Here is a 20,863-nt window from a genome sequence, read left to right as displayed (position 1 = left end):
TTGCCATGATAACTAAAACATTGTCATGATAACTAAACACATTGTCATGATAACTAAACACATTGTCATGATAACTAAACACTCTGTCATGGTAACTAAAACATTGTCAGCCGTTGTTGACGAGGTATCTCAGATATTATCACACATCACTTAACAACTTCCCTAAACAAGATGTAAAAGTGAGATTTCCTCTCAACGATATGGCTCATATTACTTTATTTTTCGCATCACACTATCTTAGTAGTGACGCATTGTGTCCTTGTTTGTCGAGGATAGGGGTCGGTTACACGGGGGTGGGGGTGGGGGATAGTGAAGAATGGTTCTTAGAAATTTAAAATGATTGTGCCCTAGGGAAGTATAGAGTAACGTTATTTGAATGAGAGGTTGATCTAAAATGTTCTCATTTCGTGTATATAATATTTCACGATCAAAAACATGCTAAATCCGATATTTCATTTTTGAACGACTCCCTAAGTATAACCGTCTAAGGGAAGCCACTCTCTTGTCTTTTACTGAAAGGTTTGGCCATTCAGTTGTTATTAATAACTGACATACTTAACTAATCGATATATTATTTCATAAGCATAATTACTTATAACACTCACTTTTAATTGTGTTGATTAAATTTATTTTTCCCAACACTAACTAGGGAGGGGGTCAGAGACCCCCCTTAAACTGGACATAAATTATGGGTGTTGCATATGCTGGTGATATGCTACAACACAATGGTACAACTTTTTCACTTTTATTTCTACCAAACTACACATAAAAGAAGAGTTCTTTATCAATATTCACAGCTATTCAAAAGGTATTTTCAAAAGCTTTAAGAGGTTGGCGTGGCCGGTTCGGTTAAGCTCATTGGCTGCTGAACCGAAAAGTCCAAAGTTCGAACCCCCGGGCAGATTAGGCTCAATAGCTGCGGACAGCCACTCTTCTAGGAGATACAAATCCAAAATCATACAACCGCTGCCTTGAAGTCTGTTCTTGGTTGGACAAAAGCTATGATAGCAAAAAGGAGTCAACGGCGCTATAGAGCGCTTAACAAGCTCAACTCCTCCGCACCATCCCATCAGCTTACTATTTATAATATCAGCTGGAGGAACAAGTTGTCTACAAGTTCAACACACTTTGATGTTGTGGCCCATTTGAATGTCGCGTTCAACATTCTTAAGTCGTTATCTTCGTCTTGGAAAAATGTACAATTTTTATCACGATATTTTATGAAAAAGAAATCGTAATTAACAACAGAGCTCAGGCTTAATTACCCACACTTCCAATGCATGCTGCATTATTTTAAGTTCTTCCAAACTTGTAGAACTACAGTGGTAAATAATTATATACCAACACCTTTCAATATAATTTTCCGATAATTTTGTCTTCATTACAGTGTATACATAAAAACTAAACCAACTATTCCGTTTGATTACCACTTTCAAACGAACTAAATTGATCGAAAATAATAGCTGTCTGTTAGTAGGTTGTTAGGGTAGTGTATATTTAGAACCAAATCTAGGTCAAAGTAGGGAAGATAATCTCACATGACGGTATTGATGCCCGCGACCTGTTGTATAATTTGAAGACTGCAGCCGACAAGCAGCGAGCGTCGAATGGCGGGAATTTGTAGCATCTGTATGATGATTGGTGTTCGCCCTGGTAGAAAATGAAAGCAGAAGAAAAAAATTTGAGATAATTGAAAGACGATTTTTTTTTTTGAAGTTCAAGTTGTGTGGCTGTTACACAATCAATATACCAGACACGAGACGACATATTGGTAAATGTATTAGTACATTCGTTATCAACCCATGCTCTCATATACATAATATATATATATATATATATATATATATATATATATATATATATATATATATATATATATATATATATATATATATATATATATATATATATATATATGTGTGTGTGTGTGTGTGTGTGTGCCTGCATGTGAGTACACAGACACGTACAAGTAAAAGTACAAGTAGAAGTACAAGCACAAGTACAAGTACAAGTACAAGTACAAGTACAAGTACAAGTACAAGTACAAGTACAAGTACATGTAGATGTAGATGTAGATGTGGATGTGGATGTGGATGTGGATGTAGATGTAGATGTAGATGTAGATGTGTATGTGGATGTAGATGTAGATGTAGATGTAGATGTGTATGTGGATGTAGATGTAGATGTAGATGTAGATGTAGATGTAGATGTAGATGTAGATGTAGATGTAGATGTAGATGTAGATGTAGATGTAGATGTAGATGTAGATGTAGATGTTGATGTTGATGTTGATGTTGATGTTAATGTACATATATTTGACTGCTTGTGTGTACACATATACTTGTACACGAACACATACACCTGTACATACCCCGGCTCTGCTGCTCTCTCTCAATCTCCAAGCACGTCTGTTTAATGTTGTCGTATTCTTCTTCAATGTCGAGGGCGCCTCTCATGGACTGCAAGATGCGCCTGGACTTCTCCTCCCTCCCCACGCTGATCAGCCACCTGGGGGACTCGGGCATGAACAGGAACCCGATGAACTGGATGGTGGAGGGTACGGCTCCCAGACCCAGCATGTACCTGTGGGTGGGGGGGAGTAAATAGTGAGATGATGTTAATATGATGGTGGGGGTAAGGCCCCCAGCCCCAGCATGTACCTGTGGTGGAGTGGGGGTGAGCAAATTGAGAGATGATGTTAATATGATGGTGGGGGTAAGGCCCCCAGCCCCAGCATGTACCTGTGGTGGAGTGGGGGTGAGCAAATTGAGAGGTGATGTTAATATGATGGTGGGGGGAGGGCACGGCTCCCAGCCCCAGCATGTACCTGTGGTGGTGGGGGGGGGGTGAGCAAATAGTGAGATGATGTTAATATGATGGTGGACGGTACGGCCCTTAGCATGTACCTGTTGTGGGGGAAGGGATAGGTGTGTGTGTGTGTCAGCAAATAGTGAAATGAGCGTATTGAGATAGAGGGAGGTGAGATTTTGATTGACATAACTCATTTTCTGATATTATTATTTTAGAATTCTGAATTAATTATTATAATATTAATTTCTTGGTTTTATGGCATTTTCTAAAGTGTTTGCCTTAAACATGAGCTAGTAATGCTTTGACTATACCGGCTACGGTCGAAAGAGGGATCACGGTGCTTAGGGCAACGTATGTTTTCTCTATCCGATTCCCTGGGGGTCTGTGGGTGCAATTAGTGTCCCTTGGACCCCACAAAGTAAATACATGGCTAGTATCAGTAACTTCGGTACTTAACGTTATTGGATAATTTAGCTTCATATTACCGGTCATGGTGGATTTAAGAATTAAAAGGGGTATGTTCTACCCCTCCGCTTAATACAGTTATGCAACATTTCCATACATCAAACTCTGTTTGAAACATTTATTAAACACTAACAGCAGCATTGTCAAATTTTTAAACAAAAATTAATACAATACCAATTATTTTCAAATTTAATCATTTGAATCACACGCATCGTATTTACAGAATATCGCTACTACATCTTTCCTGAAAACAGTTTTTAAGTCTTAACGTGGTATAAAGAAAGATTAAAATAAATTTGTCAGAAGTGTTAACTTATTCATCATCTACAATTCTAAACTAAAAACATTTAATTTAACAAAGAAAAAAGGAATAGAAGACGATGTTGTATAGCATTGCTTTGTATCACCTCCTCTCATTATGTAATACAATACAACAAACCATATGAAAAGACCGCATATAACACGAGAATCTGAACACTACTATTACACTAAATTGTAATACAATACAACAAACCATATGAAGGCCTATATCTCTACATAACACACATAACAGTCATACCATCTAGAAAAGACCGCACATAACACGAGAATCTGAACTCTACCATTACACTAAATTGCACGGTCTACTAACGAGATAGCCAAAAGCACTTAAGATGCCAGAAAAGTCCTGGCATTACCGGTCATTACAGGAGAGACTGGACGCTGTTAGTACAACGCAACGATACCTTCCAAAATAGCCACACTCGGAACCAATCAACTTCATGGCTTGTAGAAAAAAAAATCCTCTGCCACTGACCGGTCTGTCTGTCTGTCTGTCTGTCTGTCTGTCTGTCTGTCTGTCTGTCTGTCTGTCTGTCTGTCTGTCTGTCTGTCTGTCTGTCTGTCTGTCTGTCTGTCTGTCTGTCTGTCTGTCTGTCTGTCTGTCTGTCTGTCTGTCTGTCTGTCTGTCTGTCTGTCTGTCTGTCTGTCTGTCTGTCTGTCTGTCTGTCTGTCTGTCTGTCTGTCTGTCTGTCTGTCTGTCTGTCTGTCTGTCTGTCTGTCTGTCTGTCTGTCTGTCTGTCTGTCTGTCTGTCTGTCTGTCTGTCTGTCTGTCTGTCTGTCTGTCTGTCTGTCTGTCTGTCTGTCTGTCTGTCTGTCTGTCTGTCTGTCTGTCTGTCTGTCTGTCTGTCTGTCTGTCTGTCTGTCTGTCTGTCTGTCTGTCTGTCTGTCTGTCTGTCTGTCTGTCTGTCTGTCTGTCTGTCTGTCTGTCTGTCTGTCTGTCTGTCTGTCTGTCTGTCTGTCTGTCTGTCTGTCTGTCTGTCTGTCTGTCTGTCTGTCTGTCTGTCTGTCTGTCTGTCTGTCTGTCTGTCTGTCTGTCTGTCTGTCTGTCTGTCTGTCACACTCTCGAAGAAAAAAAATGGTTTTCTCCTGGCTTACACCATCAGTCGTCTGGTGCGACCTCTGCCAAAATCCCAGACCGAACTCATTTGTCTTGTAGCAGACTTTCTACTCCATTGTACCAGTGGCATGAGGTTGTTCATGTATATTTCAAAAAAATCTATTTTTTATTTCAAAAAAATCTATTTTTCGTTAATTTTATTCGGCCTAGTCTTCTCTTGTTTTTGATGTTGTATAGCTTACAATGTATAATTATTATGTTTTTTAGTTATTTTAATTAGCAACTCATCTAAGATCATTTGGTTAACATTCATTGACGTGCCGCTCTTTATGAATATTCATCGGCACGGATTCTTTAATTTATCTTTTTTTAAATCTCGAACTTTGTTCTTTAATGTAAATATGTGAAGGGAGGATGGTTTATAAATAAAGGAAAGTTTGAGATTTGTGATGCGACATACATTATGTAGGCATACTTTTTAACACAGAATATGATGTGAATTGTTAAATTCGTGTAATTTTTGAGGGGTTAGAGGACTTTTGTGATGGTATTTTAGAAACGTCTGAATATGGCGATGAACGACTTAATATATGACCAACTAAGGATAAGACCAACTAAGGATAAGACCAACTAAGGATATGACCAACTAAGGATATGATCAACTAAGGATATGACCAACTAAGGATAAGACCAACTAAGGATATGATCAACTAAGGATAAGACCAACTAAGGATATGACCAACTAAGGATATGATCAACTAAGTATATGACCAAGTATATGACCAACTAAGGATATGACCAACTAAGGATAAGACCGACTAAGGATATGACCAACTAAGGATATGACCAACTAAGGATAAGACCGACTAAGGATAGGACTAAGGATAAGACCGGCTAAGGATATAACCAACTCAGGGTATGACCAATTAAAGCTATGACCGACCAAGCGTACGACTCTCTAATGTTAAAATCCTATCTACCCAAGTGTACGACTCTCTAATGTTAAAATCCTATCTACCCAAGTGTACGACTCTCTAATGTTAAAATCCTATCTACCCAAGTGTACGACTCTCTAATGTTAAAATCCTATCTACCCAAGTGTACGACTCTCTAATGTTAAAATCCTATCTACCCAAGTGTACGACTTTCTAATGTTAAAATCCTATCTACCCAAGCGTACTAGTCTCTAACGTTAAAATCCTATCTACCCAAGTGTACGCCTCTCTAACGTTAAAATCCTATCTACCCAAGTGTACGCCTCTCTACCGTTAAAATCCTATCTACCCAAGTGTACGACTCTCTAACGTTAAAATCCTATCTACCCAAGTGTACGCCTCTCTACCGTTAAAATCCCATCTACCCAAGTGTACGACTCTCTAACGTTAAAATCCTATCTACCCAAGTGTACGCCTCTCTACCGTTAAAATCCTATCTACCCAAGTGTACGCCTCTCTACCGTTAAAATCCCATCTACCCAAGTGTACGCCTCTCTACCGTTAAAATCCCATCTACCCAAGTGTACGACTCTCTAACGTTAAAATCCTATCTACCCAAGTGTACGACTCTCTAACGTTAAAATCCTCTCTACCCAAGTGTACGACTCTCTAACGTTAAAATCCTATCTACCCAAGTGTACGACTCTCTAACGTTAAAATCCTATCTACCCGCCTTACCTCCAGCCGTCCTTGGTGTCGGCACCGAAGATCCCGTCCACGACATTGGCCATGAACTGACCAAACGCGACCATGGCTATGTTGGTGGACACCAGGCTCCCCCGGGCGTAGGAAGGTGAGCACTCTGCTAGGTACATCGGTATGGTGGTGGACGTCAGACCTGCAACAGGAACAGCTACATGTAGCGTCAGGTTAACATGGTAGCCGCAACAGGAATAGCTACATGTAGTGTCAGGTTTTTAACATGGTAGCCGTAACAGGAACAGCTACATTTATCGTTACCTTATTAACTAGGTAGCCACAAAATTAAAGACATGTAATTACTAAACATATGGGACGGAGTGGCCGGCCTAGCGGTAGGTCTAAGAAACAGGTGAACTCTACTTCAATTGCTTCATAGACCGCCAGGTTCCAAAGGGAACTGTACTAATTACTAAATACAGGCGTTAGTGGTAACAGGTATTTTATAAGTTTTCTTATGGGGCCACAGTGTCTTTTACATATATCAGTAATGTATTCGTCTTTTGTTTAATTATCTAACAGATAAATATTTTAATCAAGACTTCTTTTAAGTATTCAGTAAAACTATATACGGTTTTCAAATACACAATGCAACACACATATATATGTGTATATATATATATATATATATATATATATATATATATATATATATATATATATATATATATATATATATATATATATATATATATATATATGATAAATAATATTACATTATATACAGACAATATATTTATATATAATTATATATATATATATATATATATATATATATATATATATATATATATATATATATATATATATATGATAAATAATATTACATTATATACAGACAATATATTTATATATAATTATATATATATATATATATATATATATATATATATATATATATATATATATATATATATATATATATATATATATATATATATATATATATATATATATATATATATATATATATATATATATATATATATATATAACGTAAATCGGTAATTTATTCGTCTTTTGTTTAATTATCTAACAGATAAATATTTTTGTCAAAATTTCTTTTAAGAATTCAGTAAAACTATTTACGCATTTCAAATACACAATGCGCAAACAAACACATACACATTACATGTGTATATATATATTTATTTATATAATTTGTTGTTGTGTGTATGCGTACATGTATGTGTGTATGTATAATTAAGTAATAACTTCTTATATCAAATGATGTCTTCCCCTCTATCAAAGAGTTTGTACAGAATAAAACAGAGGAGGATAAGACTGGAATCGCTGAGGGAAATCAAGTTGACACAGGCAATAGACCGGTTGACCGCTCGGCGCTGGCAGGACGTTGAGCAGTCGTCTTTTGCAGACGATACACACACAAAACGTCTGCCAACCAAGTTGCGTTCAGAACCGTCCCTTGGGAAATTACGTCCTAATTTCGGGACTTGAAAATTGCGTGGTTAATTAAAACTCTTTTGTGGGGTCTAGACGTAGTGGTATTGTTTGATAGAACTTGCAATGGCATATTAAGAATACTCGTTGATAAGGTTTGGAATTAAATTGCAACGTTATAACGAACCAAAATTTGTCATTGAACTTAACATTGTTCATAATTCATGTTGATTTCATTTCCTGCCTCTGTTACAAGAATAGAACAGAGAAAGAGCTTTACCATTTAATGGAAGAAATTGTATTATTCCCTTAAGTCGGAGAATAGAAATGAATCCATACAAATGATGTGAAAATAGTAGATTCCAATCAATCTAAATAATTGGGATAAAAAATAATATGGTTGTTGTCTCTTTCTTACACCGGGTAGTTTCAAGTTATGCTTTTGGCGATTCACATTTTGACTTTCTCGTATATGCGAAGTATAGAGAAAGTCTTGTTAGATAAAGTAAAAAAAAAAGAGGTAGATTACATGAAACAAAACAATATGCTCTAGATGTTGTGTTACCAGGCGGTGACTGGAAGGGGGGCGGTGCCGCCTGCTCGGGTAATACCATTTAGGGGGTGACACCAAATCTGAAAATGGTAAACTTTACAGTCAAAACTGTATTGTATTCATTGAAGTAGGAGAGAGGGGTGACACCAATCAAAAAACGCCAAATTCTTTGAAGGGGTAGAGGAAGACACCCTAAGTAACGGCACCGGGTGACATCAATCCTAGTTACGCCACTGGGTACACTAGGGCTGGTGAGTTGAGAACCTCTGCTCGCTTTATCAGCCTCAGACGCTGGGATGCTGATAAGCCACGAACAATGGTACCAAAACAAACAGAAATATGGTCTTATTATCGAGCGATGGTGTGGAAAAACACAGAAATGTGGTCTCTTTATCGAACGGCGGTACTATTTTATGACTAGGGAGTTCGTTTATTTTTTATGGATTTTTTTTTTGTCGTCAGAATAAACAGATATTATTGATTTAGATATTTTTACATTGGTGCAAAAAAAAAAAGGTGAATTCGTTAGATTGGCGTTAGGTCGGGTAAAATAAAATAAAAAAATAATATGAATAGTTGTTTAAAATATTTTCTTATTTATTCATTACAGAATCGGTTCACCGCTAAACACCCCTTGATAGCTACTCCCAATACTCTCTTCATCTCGTCACGTTCGTAAACATCAATAGCCGAAAGTTGTCTTGGGTAAATTAATGATTTGACGTCGGGGAGAGAGAAGGGCTTTTAAGGGGCTAGACTAGACCGGATACTTGGCCCTAGCTCATCGCTGAGTTTATACTTGGGGGCTTTTTTTTTTCTACTGGGGTAGGGCGGGGACTCACTTAATGGACGGCTAACACCATCAGTGACGTAAGACTTTGCCGTGTCAACTGTTTCCGATACCTATTTGTAGTTAGTGGGTTTCCCCGGTGCTGAAAGGGAGGGAATCGGTGTTTGACTATTGTGGAGAAAATGGAGAGGGGACTGGGTTTTTAAAACAATAAGTTTTAAATTCCTTATCATATTACCAGAACTGGGGGATTATAGGGCACCTTAAGCAGAATGCGTTGATTTTTATTATAAGCTTTTACTAAGGTCAAAATATTTGTGGGTTTGTTGTCGAATATTTATAACTCAATTTTGACCCAAAATTTCCAGATAAATTCCTTTTCGATGACAAGGCAAAAGTATATAATGTTTAATTAAATATGATATTAGATTAGTGATTAAAAATAAATTTGAAGATTACTACGTTTAATAACAAAAGGGAGATAACGGAGCAAAGTACTATTCTTTTTAGTAAAGACATTTGTCGCTCATAAAAAAAAAATTACATATTTTACCAACAAGCGATTTTTTAAAGACAAATACATAAAAATGTGCTGCGTGTTGTGAGGGTCGCATAAAATAACCACACAGCATATGTTTTGTATTTCTTGTTGATAAAAAGCTTTCAGAAACCATGATTTCTTGAGAATGTGTCTTTTTATAAGGGTGGGGAAGGGGGTGAGTGGAAATTACTAAATTACGTAATATCCTGGTCTGACTTTAGTAACGATTGTCAGGTCAGTCAACTTTTGTTTAGCCAGTCAACTTTTGTTAGGTCAGTCAACTTTTGTTAGGTCAGTCAACTTTCTCTATATCGACCAGGTTTTGCTATGTCAGCCAACTTTTTACTAGATCAGTCAACTTTTTACTAGATCAGTCAACTTTTGTTAGGTCAGTCAACGTTTAGCAAGCCCGCAACATATTAATGCTTCTATCTAAAACAAAAAGCGTTTATTTTCCAGGAACAAATATTGATTTCAAGGTAACTGACAACCCACTGACAGGTAAAGGACGGACTTTAGTGCAACATAATTGTATCGAGGTTTCCAATGACGCACTTTACCGGTCAGAATAAAAAGATCGTCAATAATTAATCGAATTCGATCTGCAGTTCAGAGCAGCAACGGACACCGTTTTAAATCAACCAACAGGTTTTTAATCCCTCGGCGACCTGATCTATTGTACCCCTCCTTCTACCCTTCCCCCGGAAAATATTTAGACAAAAATGTCTATTTAGAACAGAACAGCAAAAGCCTTACTTATTTGGTGTTAGACAATACTATTTGTATTTATATTCACTCTAAGCTGCTATTAGATCTATATATTAAATTTAACGAAAGCTAATTTTTTTACAGTAGGTAAACTGATGGGATATAACTTTTGCCAGGAATATGTATAAAGAATATCAGCCTATCAGAACAGTGTTAAATACTCAAGAAAAGTATTTCAAAAGATTCTGGTCATGTCGCTTGGGAAATTTTTTGGTTAAAAAATAGTGAAGTGTATATTGAAAACTTGATGATTTTTTTTAATTAACCTGATATTTTCTTATCACTTGAATCCCTCATTCTAACCCTAACTTTAACTCAGGTTTTAAGTCAAGTGGCAACTGTGGTGATATCGTGTTAAAAGATTTAATTAGGGTTAATTGATAAGACTTAAATGTTACGAAATCAGACTAATTATTTGCAAATAAAAATTGATACCAATGAACTTCAAGTTAATGTAATATTGTATTTTTTAGAAAACGCAAACTATTTGGTTAGACGTGTTAGGCATTTCTTCTCTTGTAAAACTAAGTCGCAAATATTACAATTTTTAGAAACCCCGCGATGTAAAAAAAAAAAACAATCTGTATCCTAAATGCCAATCAACACAAACAGAACGCCAAGCTGTATATCGATCTTCGTCTTCATTGGAAAATACGAGCAAATCATTTGTCCTGATGTTTCCGATAATGCGTTAGACATCGCTGAAATTTCAGCACATCGTCCGAAAAATCCTGTTCACAACCATCTACACGAGATGTAAAATTTTCAAACCATCAATCTCCTACTACGCCGTTCAATCCTAGATAGATTTTCTAGTTCCTTTTCAGGCCGGTGTCGATGTGCTCTAAGATCTCCCTATCTTTTCCCCTTTATCTCCTGTTTTATGGCTCGCTAGACTGAAAACGAGACAGGGCCGATATTTCAATGGCACTCGTGTGAGCCGTTGGCGCGTTCAGTATCGGTGCGGAATAGCGCGGAGCGAAAAATGCTTAAGAAAAGTGCAAGTAGGTTCAATGACAAATCCCATTCGTAATGTAGATTAGTTTAATTTCTAGTCCGCATTTATCATTTTTATTTGTTCATGAACTTTAAGCAAGTAAAGGTAGTTATAGCAGTTGTAAATGCATATATCAAAAAGTAGGCCTATAAATGTTAAATAAAGCGAAACGCATTTATAAAAATGCATTTTTCATAATAAGTTGTAAGCAAATTATTTTAAACTAAAACTATTAGAGCATTATATTGTTGTAGTATCATAATCTGATACAGGATAGATCACTTAGTACCCCACCCCCTTAGGACCCCCCTCCCCCCCCCCCCCACCTCCCCCTCCACGAACTATCGCAGTCAGTAAAAGGGGTAGAAAATTGCCAACCTTCTCCCCCTAAGCTGAAAGCTATTTCGGTCCCGTTCGGCCATTACCCTAGCAACTGAGCTATGAATGAGCTATTGATGCATCGGGCAGCCTCCAATTTAAAACGAGGCAAAGGTGCGCGAGCGTCCAACAATGGCCGACAAAGCTGAGGATAAATGGATAAAATATTTTGATGAATTGTGGGATGAAAACATATGGAGAGAGAGGGGGGGGGGGGCTTTTGTCTCGGGTCCTTTTGTCTTCCATTCCATTTGGCGGTGACGCACAGGACAGACATTGCAATACGCTATCGCATGTGTCAGTTGCTATGTTTAGATGCGCGTGTTTGATGCGCACAGTGAAGATCGAAAACAATATACTAACCCGTAGGTTTAAGTCAGTAAAGAGAACAACTACTATGTGATACTTTGGAGAAAAAATTAATTTCAGTTACTAGTTTGTATACAACATTGTCTTAAGGCTTAAATATACCAAGAAAAAAATCCCACTTTCTATGTCTGTTCAAGTATTTACGTAATTCTAGTTTTATTTTTACAATGCACTGTAAGCTTGGACGTCTGGTGTTTAGTCTATCAATAAGTTCACTCTAAGAGTTGTGTGGGGAGGTCTATTTATTATGAAGATGTATTGGGGGGGGTGACAAATACTATACGTTTTTATATTTCTCGACAACAAATAGATGTAACTGTTGAAAATTTATTTCAGGTTTATAGTTGCGGTGTTTCGTTTTTTTTGTCATCGCTTAATATGGGGTTCTGCTATATCTTGGCCGATATCTATATATATAATTCTCCTCTGCGAGCCATTAGAAAACAAGCTGCAAGCGCCTCCTTACAGTCCCCTCTCTTTCTCTCTATCACTATCACTACCACCCTACCCCACCCCCACATGGTCTGCTGAGCTGTGGTCACGTTAATGTTTACAAACCGTACAGCCAGGTTTAGTGACGGCTATTAGGGGCAGATAATTTAGTTTGAACCGACTTTAAACTTACAGGAGGTAACTAAGAGGAGGCTGCTTTCACGGGGGGGGGGGGGTGTAGGGTCGGGGTTAGGGGAAAGGGGGGGGGTAGTGTTTTAAAGCAAATATTTTCAGTGGCAGCATTGGTACTGTCGAATTCACAAATTATGAATTACTGAAAAGTAGAAAATAAATCAACTAAATAGCGGCGTATGATACGCCGCGGGTCGGCTCGTATCACATATAAGAGTATGGAACAAAAGTTAGTAAACTGTCTAGTCGACATTTTAGTTATAGACGACCAATTAAATGTAACATTTCTAAATGGTGATTATTTAAAGTCGGTTTTATGAAAAGAATGAGTTATATAAACTAACATGGTGTTGTTTTTTTAAAGGTACAATTAATAATTAGCGTTTGTTTAGAACTGGTCATGTAATCCTTTCGTCAGTGGCGAGGTATAACAATTACTTTATAAAATCAATTTGTTGGTTCCCGAAGGAATAGTTTCTCTCTGTTTACTTTAGAAATGCCGTCATCTCTTTGATACTTGTCAGGATCGCATAACATTAGGTGAACAGTTATCTTCTGTTCCGCACGCCACTCATTGTCAGCCCCCCCCCCCCCCCCCCCCCCATCTCCTAAACACACATCTGTCAGTATCTGTAAGGGTTAGCACCTCAACAACTCTTGTGAGACAAAGGCGCCAGTGAGTGTTGATATAGAGCGACAGTTTCGTATATGACATTTAGTTTCGTATTTTTTAAAACGTAGAACAATTATATTTTAGAAATAGAAGACCTACATTTAACCCAATAAGGGCAAATAATGTCGGCGTGAAAATTTGATCGTCTGCTGATCGAGTAATATTTAATGGACATTGCTTCAACTGCGCATGCGCATACCAAAACGAAGTGGATTGTAGTTTCCCCCTCCCTCCCCATCCCGCTCAACCGAACCCTTTATTTTTTTTAAACATCGTCTAGTCTGATTACAGATCGAGAATGTAGGCCAAGGTCAATGATTTATCGACTTTTGTAACTAAGTTCGAGAAGTGGTAGAGACATATCGGCAGCAATTCATCCTGTGTGTGCCGTTTGTACTCTTGACTCTTGGGCTCAGAGAAATATGATGTTATGTACTGTAGCAGGCGATCTCAGAGAAATATGATGTTTTGTATTGTTGCAGGCGGGCTTATAGAAATATGATGTTTTGTACTGTTGCAGGAGAGTTCAGAGAAATATGATGTTTTGTACTGTTGCAGGCGGGCCCAGAGAAATATGATGTTTTGTACCGTTGCAGGCAAGACGCAATCAAAACAAGCTTAAGGATCAATAAGAAGAAATTATAATCCTCTAGCTTTTTTTATTTTATTATTTTATTTCGATAATTTTTGTTGTTATTATTATTTTGTAATCATGTAAAAACAATATTAGTTTGCGTATACAAACTAAGAAGCCTGTAAAATAAACCTGTTGAGGCTTAGCGTTAGAGAGGGACGTGCATTTCTTTTATTACCTCTTTGGAGGTGTTGGTAGAAAATGTCCAAATACACAATATTGGCTTGAGAAGTTGTAGTCTTAGAAGTCTCTATCGAAAGCTAGAAGACCCCCGCAACATTAACTTAAGTTAAAGTATCGAACGTCTCTGCTCTAAGTTAGAAGACCCCCTCAACATTAGCTTAGGATAAAGTTGTTTTATGTATGTTCTAAGCTAGACAGTGGCTTAAGAAAAGATTTGTTCGTCCCTGTTCTGAGATAGAAGCAGAGCCTCTTCCGCCCCCCCCCCCTCCCCCCCCCCCCCCGAACGAAATGAAATTTATATAATTTATATAGAAAATATATACTTTTAATAGTGTCCGCTCCCCGAAGAAAGTCTACCGTCCCCCCCCCCGAAAATTTCAAGTGCCCCCCCCCCCCCCGGAGAAAAAAGTCTGGAAGAAACACTGGATAGAAGACTCCCACAACATTGGCATAAGTTAAAGTTCTGAGCTTAAAACATTAAATGTCCTTTTCTAAATCAACCCCCCCCCCCCCGCCTCACACACACACACATACACAACATTGGCTTAAGTCAAAGTTTTGAACTTAAAGTATTGAATGTCCTGTTCTAAACTTTGACTTGTTACAACTTTGACTTGTTACAAAAAAATTACATCCCTGTTCTAAGTTAGAAGACGTGAATCTCTATGTATAGCTGAGACGCCAAACCTACTTTAGCTGAAGCTATACTTTATACTTTACGACACCTGTGTCAGACCATCCAGGACATGGCAATAAGTAGCCACGCCACTCAAGTATCGACCTACTCGGCACCTTAAACAAAAATTCAAGTCTTGGAGCCCATGTAGTGTGTCACATGTCAGACATGCGCCCTGTAGGTCATCTCCCATTGGCTGTCTGGCCCGCAGCCAATCCAAGTTTCGGTTACATTTACTGGCTTACGTTTTATCAGGCGGGCGTTACTGGGTAGTGTAAATACCGGAAATGACTTTGTAATACGTCTTAATCCTTACAAGATGGTAGATTATCTAGACCTGGATAAGGTTATTCTGTCCCTTATGACGTATGCAGACTGGTCAGCGAGTAGGAATTTGTTTTTGTTTTGTTTAGGAAGTGATGTTTGGAATTCTTAGACTAAGAAATTTTTTAAAATCTCGTGTAGAGCTGCCGGTTTAATTTTGATTCGATTCGATTATTAAAGCCCATTTTTTGCCACAGCTAGCTAATACTCGATGTTTTTAAACAACAGGTTAAAATCGATATTTTCATGCCTGTATCTTAATTTTTAAGTTAGAAGCATGGCAAATTCTAGAGAAAGGGTACACAAACATAGCTTCGCCCTGGCCGAGAAAGTGTTCCTAGGAATATGAATGTCTAATGTTGTTGGGTTGGCCGTATTAAACAGTGGCGTACCTAATCTAAACAGTGGCCGTATTAAACAGTGGCGTACCTAATCTAAACAGTGGCCGCATTAAATAGTGGCGTACCTAATCTAAACAGTGGCCGTATTAAACAGTGGCGTACCTAATCTAAACAGTGGCCGTATTAAACAGTGGCGTACCTAATCTAAACAGTGGCCGTATTAAATAGTGGCGTACCTAATCTAAACTGTTTTTCAGTTACTTCCTCAGGGTGGGGGCTGGGTGATCGTCGATAAATGACGTCATACTCCTAGTGCGGAGGGGCGGGGGTCTAAACATGGTGATAATGAGTGTTTAGTAGGAGGGAATCGTCATACTAATTTAAAAAGTCATTGAACTTTAAAAACAAAAACTTCAATTTTGAGTGGGGGTTGTTGTAGGCGGAGGTGTGGCAACATTTTCGGATGGGGGGGGGGGGGGGAGGGGGAGCGGGGTTTAGCTTTTTGTGACGATGTTAGACGGTGGGGGGAAAGATCGAGACGTCTCTGGTGGACCACCCCGTAATCAGACGACTTTCATCCTCTGTAATAGTGATTTTTTCTTTCTCGTTTGGTAGTGGGGTAGTACTTGCTTGCTGTGATACTTCTCCTATGTGAACTAGTCAAGGAAAGTCGAAGTTTATTCCACCACAGGCAAAATTCTGGACCGTTTTGTGACCCACCCTGCGGCTGTAGAAATCAAACCACACTTTAAACGTGAGCACATCAAGGCGTAATCCGCTCACGTCATGCTTGAAGAAGTCACGTGACGTTGCGTCATTACTGGGATTCTTTGGCGCGTGATATTCTCAATTAGCTTCGAAATCGGTGAGCAATTCGCGCTATTGTGCGACCAATGAGAGAGATGGAAGTATTGAACAATACGCCCCCGTATAAGCTGAAATGAAGTGGGTGTGTATTTGAGAAGAAAATGAACATTATCGATTCATCGATTTCTTTTAATGAAGGCGGGATGTACGTTCAAGGACTCGTATACTCCCCCGTGATATCGATTTATGCGGATTTTTTTGTTATATCGTTTTGCGATTTCGTAATTTCGAATCAGCGCATCAACATTTGAAATTAAAGTAGAGAATGTTTTTCTTTTACAAGTACGATAAAAATAAAAGGGAAGTCATTTTAAATTTAAGAAAAAGTTATCCCAAAATGGAAGATCATCTGTCAGTGGTACTACAGTTCTTTTTAGATCTAGCAAGATCGATCTGTCAGATCGGAAATCCGCAATGCAAAAAAAATCGATTGCGAAAAATGTAATTGAAATGCAGTGTTTGTTCTCGCTATGTCTGGGCTTCAATTTGTGTGGCTGATGAGAGGGCACGTGATGTTTTTTTAACCTCGGCGTCACCGCTGTGTGTGTGTAGGGGGGGGGGGGGGTTAAATAACAACTGTCCAGGTCGAATTTCTAGCCCACACGCTTACGCGCGCTATGTAGCCCACACGCCTATACACTCTTTGGCGCACACACACACACTCTAGCCTACACGCTTACATACTCTCTAGTCCACACGCTTGCACACACTCTATAGCCCACACGATTACACACTCTCTAGCCCACACACTTACACACTCTCTAGCCCACACGCTTACACACTCTCTAGCCCACACGCTTACACACACTCTAGCCCACACGCTTACACACACTCTCTAGCCCACACGCTTACACACACTATGTAGCCCACACACTTACACACTCTCTATCCCAAATGCTTACACACACTCTCTATTCCAAATGCTTACACACTCTCTAGCCCACACGCTTACACACTCCAATTTGTTAATTTTGTTTTCACTGATTTCTGTTAAATAACACAGTAATTATACAGTTGTTAGCTGCAATAAGATCCCTTTCCCACACATACACCGCCTCTCACACTGAATGTTAAGTCTAAAAGAATGAATAGCTGTGCTTGATACATCGGCGCTGGGAACTCTGGAACGTAGTACTGTCACGCTAAGCTGGATAAATCTGGCCTGTCCGTGACAGTTGCCATTTGTGGGATCACGTTAGCGTCACACAAACAGTGACGGATAGCGTCATGAAGACAGTAACGGATGGCGTCGTGAAGACAGCAACAGAGGACGCCATGAAGACAGTAACGGAGGGCGTCATGAAGACAGTAACGGAGGGCGTCATGAAGACAGTAACGGAGGGCGTCATGAAGACAGTAACGGCTAGCGTCATGAAGACAGTAACGGAGGGCGTCATGAAGACAGTAACGGAGGGCGTCATGAAGACAGTAACGGAGGGCGTCATGAAGACAGTAACGGAGGGCGTCATGAAGACAGTAACGGAGGGCGTCATGGAGACAGTAACGGGGGGCGTCGTGGAGACAGTAACGGAGGGCGTCATGAAGACAGTAACGGATAGCGTCATGAAGACAGTAACGGGGGGCGCCATGAAGACAATCAGTAACGGCTAGCGTCATGAAGACAGTAACGGGGGGCGTCGTGGAGACAGTAACGGAGGGCGTCATGAAGACAGTAACGGAGGGCGTCATGAAGACAGTAACGGCTAGCGTCATGAAGACAGTAACGGGGGGCGTCGTGGAGACAGTAACGGAGGGCGTCATGAAGACAGTAACGGAGGGCGTCATGAAGACAGTAACGGAGGGCGCCATGAAGACAGTAAGGGAGGGCGTCATGAAGACAGTAACGGAGGGCGTCATGAAGACAGTAAGGGAGGGCGTCATGGAGACAGTAACGGAGGACGTCATGAAGACAGTAACGGAGGGCGCCATGAAGACAGTAACGGAGGGCGCCATGAAGACAGTAACGGAGGACGTCGTGAAGACAGTAACGGAGGGCGTAATGAAGACGTGATTTTCTTACAGTTTCTAATACTGTTGACTCTCTACAAGCTCCCTAATAAAAGTCAATAGTATTATCTAATCAATAGTAATACAACTTTTACTTCGGCGCCCCACGTTTTTCATCGCTTATAGTAGAGTGATCGCTTGCATTATTGTGATGTATAGCATTTATTTTCTACTTTTTAGTTCAATCAGAAAACATGGTTTTTTTAAAACTTTTTTAATGATAATTATTTTCTACTTTTTAGTCTTTGTCTGTTTGTTTGCATTAAAATCTTGCTATCGATTTTATCTTTTCGCATTCACTTTTTTTTTGGGTAAACGAAGACAACTCGTAAAAAACACGTGCCTTGAACCCGTGTCGAGTGGATTAGCAATCGTGTGCCCAACCACTCGACCATATCGTCTCCCCCATACTGGCCACCAGTTGTTACGGTTGTTTGTACACAAACACCGCGTGAACACTACTCAGTAAGCAAAGAGGGAGAGTACCGAACCTTGTTTTCATCAAATTAAAGTTACTGGGTTATGTCAGTTTTTCCCCACGTTTTTACTACAATTATATAGCGCTCTAAAATGCTCAATAAAATGTTTCCATGGATCAATTTAGTAATAATAACAATTGAATATTCTATTGTCATCCAAAACAAAGCTTCCCTGAAAATTTCAGCGCGCTAGCTAACTGGGAAGTGCCAGAAATTTCGATCGCAAGATTTGATTAGAAAGACAGAGACGAAAGCAAGTTAAAGAAAACGTGGGAAAAACAGTGGTTCTTACATTAGATGAGGGGTTGGGGGGGGGGGGGGTCATGGCATACTGAAGTTACAGCGGGATTGTGTTGGGTGAAAGGGTACTCTGAAATCAGTCACAGTGGGGTTTTTTTTTTAATTAAGATGGGTGGGGGGGGTGAAAGGGTATATTGATGTCACAGATTTTGTGACATGAGATTACAATGGTCAGGGGAGGGAACTCTAAGACCACCGTGGTTCTGATATTACGTTAGCTAGGGCAGGGCGAGAGGGTATTGAAGTCATATGGGTCTAAAATTGATAAAGAAGCTTCGTTTGGAAGGAGAAAAAAAAACGGTATAGTGATATTCACGAAAGTGATCTATACCGAGAGTTCGGCCCTGGGCGTCTGAAACTCTTGTAGCGATACTGGGAGAGGGATAATGGAGAAGAGTGGGTAACGTTTTTGTAAACATTGAGTTTTAAAGACAGACCTGCAGCTATCTTCATAAAGAGGGGGGGGGGGTGGCGAATGTGGGGAAGGGAGCGGTGATATAAAAGAGATATGGTATAAAAACTTCGAAAAGCAGAATGATGCTTAAGTTATTAAATTATCAATTTTAAAATCCATTACTTAAGTTGATTATAAAATTGTGTTTTAATTATATATTTCTCTTCAATAAACGATAAATAAACGATAAAATTAAAAGACTTATATTAAAATAGTAAACTTCTTATTTCAAACAAGGGTTTTGTTTTTTACCTATCGTTTAAATCTTACTTGGAGAGATTATAGGAGTAAAAAAAAAACTAAAACAAACATTAGGTACACGACAAGTTGGTTTATGAACAAGCTAGAATATTTAACTTGTTTTGTCTTATACGAGTTTTTAAACGGGATAAATAATAAATGTGTTAATGTCAACGTTAATTTCTTTCTTCTCCGTTAACCAGCGCAGAAATTTATTTAAAAAAAAAAACTTCAGTTAGAGGTTTCGAAATGTCCAACGTGATTACAGATTTGAGAGATGACGTAATGGCGAATTGAGGCGCTACCCACGAGATATTTGTAAACCTGTGACGTCATATATAACATTTTTTTTTTTTTTTTTTTTTTTTTTTTTTTTTTTTTTTTTTTTTTGCGTTTCGTAGCAGGGCTTATAGCGGCTACGTCATACATCTACGTTTAACAATTACACATCCACACATAGTACTCATAATCCACACATACCACACATACACCCACACATAGCAATCATACATCCACATATTAAATCATACGTCCATACTCAACAATCATACATTCGGACATAACAATAATATATCCACACATAGAAATTATAATCCACATGTAACAATCAGAAACCACACTTAACAAATATAAACCACACTTAAAAATCTTATTGCCTCTAATGATACAGCCACACACTACCCACCCACACAACCCACTCACAAAACCCACATTACACAACTCACACACACAACCCACACAGCAAAAAAAGAACTACTTCTTATTGCGGTCACTCGCATTAAAAAATGAAATAATGCGCTTCATCTGTAAACAAATATTTTTGTCTAAATACGGGGTCGGTTTTTTTTCTTTGTTCTATTTTTTTTAACTTTACTAGTAGGCGTCTAAAAGCCGAGTTCTTCATAATCATTTCAAA

General features: G+C 38.7%; 1 protein-coding gene across 1 annotated transcript in view; it reads right to left on the bottom strand.

Moving 5' to 3' along the window:
* LOC131939380 (proton myo-inositol cotransporter-like) overlaps positions 1-20,863 on the bottom strand; it is a 91,750-nt gene that overhangs the window by 5,229 nt on the left and 65,658 nt on the right. The window contains exons 4-6 of the mRNA XM_059297666.1: positions 6,328-6,487; positions 2,372-2,583; positions 1,539-1,650 (exon numbers count right to left, since the gene is read on the bottom strand). Coding sequence (XP_059153649.1) covers positions 1,539-1,650; positions 2,372-2,583; positions 6,328-6,487 — 484 coding nt within the window. The remainder of the gene's footprint in view (positions 1-1,538; positions 1,651-2,371; positions 2,584-6,327; positions 6,488-20,863) is intronic.

This window comes from Physella acuta, unplaced genomic scaffold (genome assembly GCF_028476545.2).
Source record: "Physella acuta isolate Inbredline_101_S28 unplaced genomic scaffold, ASM2847654v3 ptg000018l, whole genome shotgun sequence".
Taxonomy (NCBI): domain Eukaryota; kingdom Metazoa; phylum Mollusca; class Gastropoda; family Physidae; genus Physella; species Physella acuta.
Note: the sequence above shows the minus strand (reverse complement) of the source record. Positions and strands in the feature narration are given on the sequence as shown.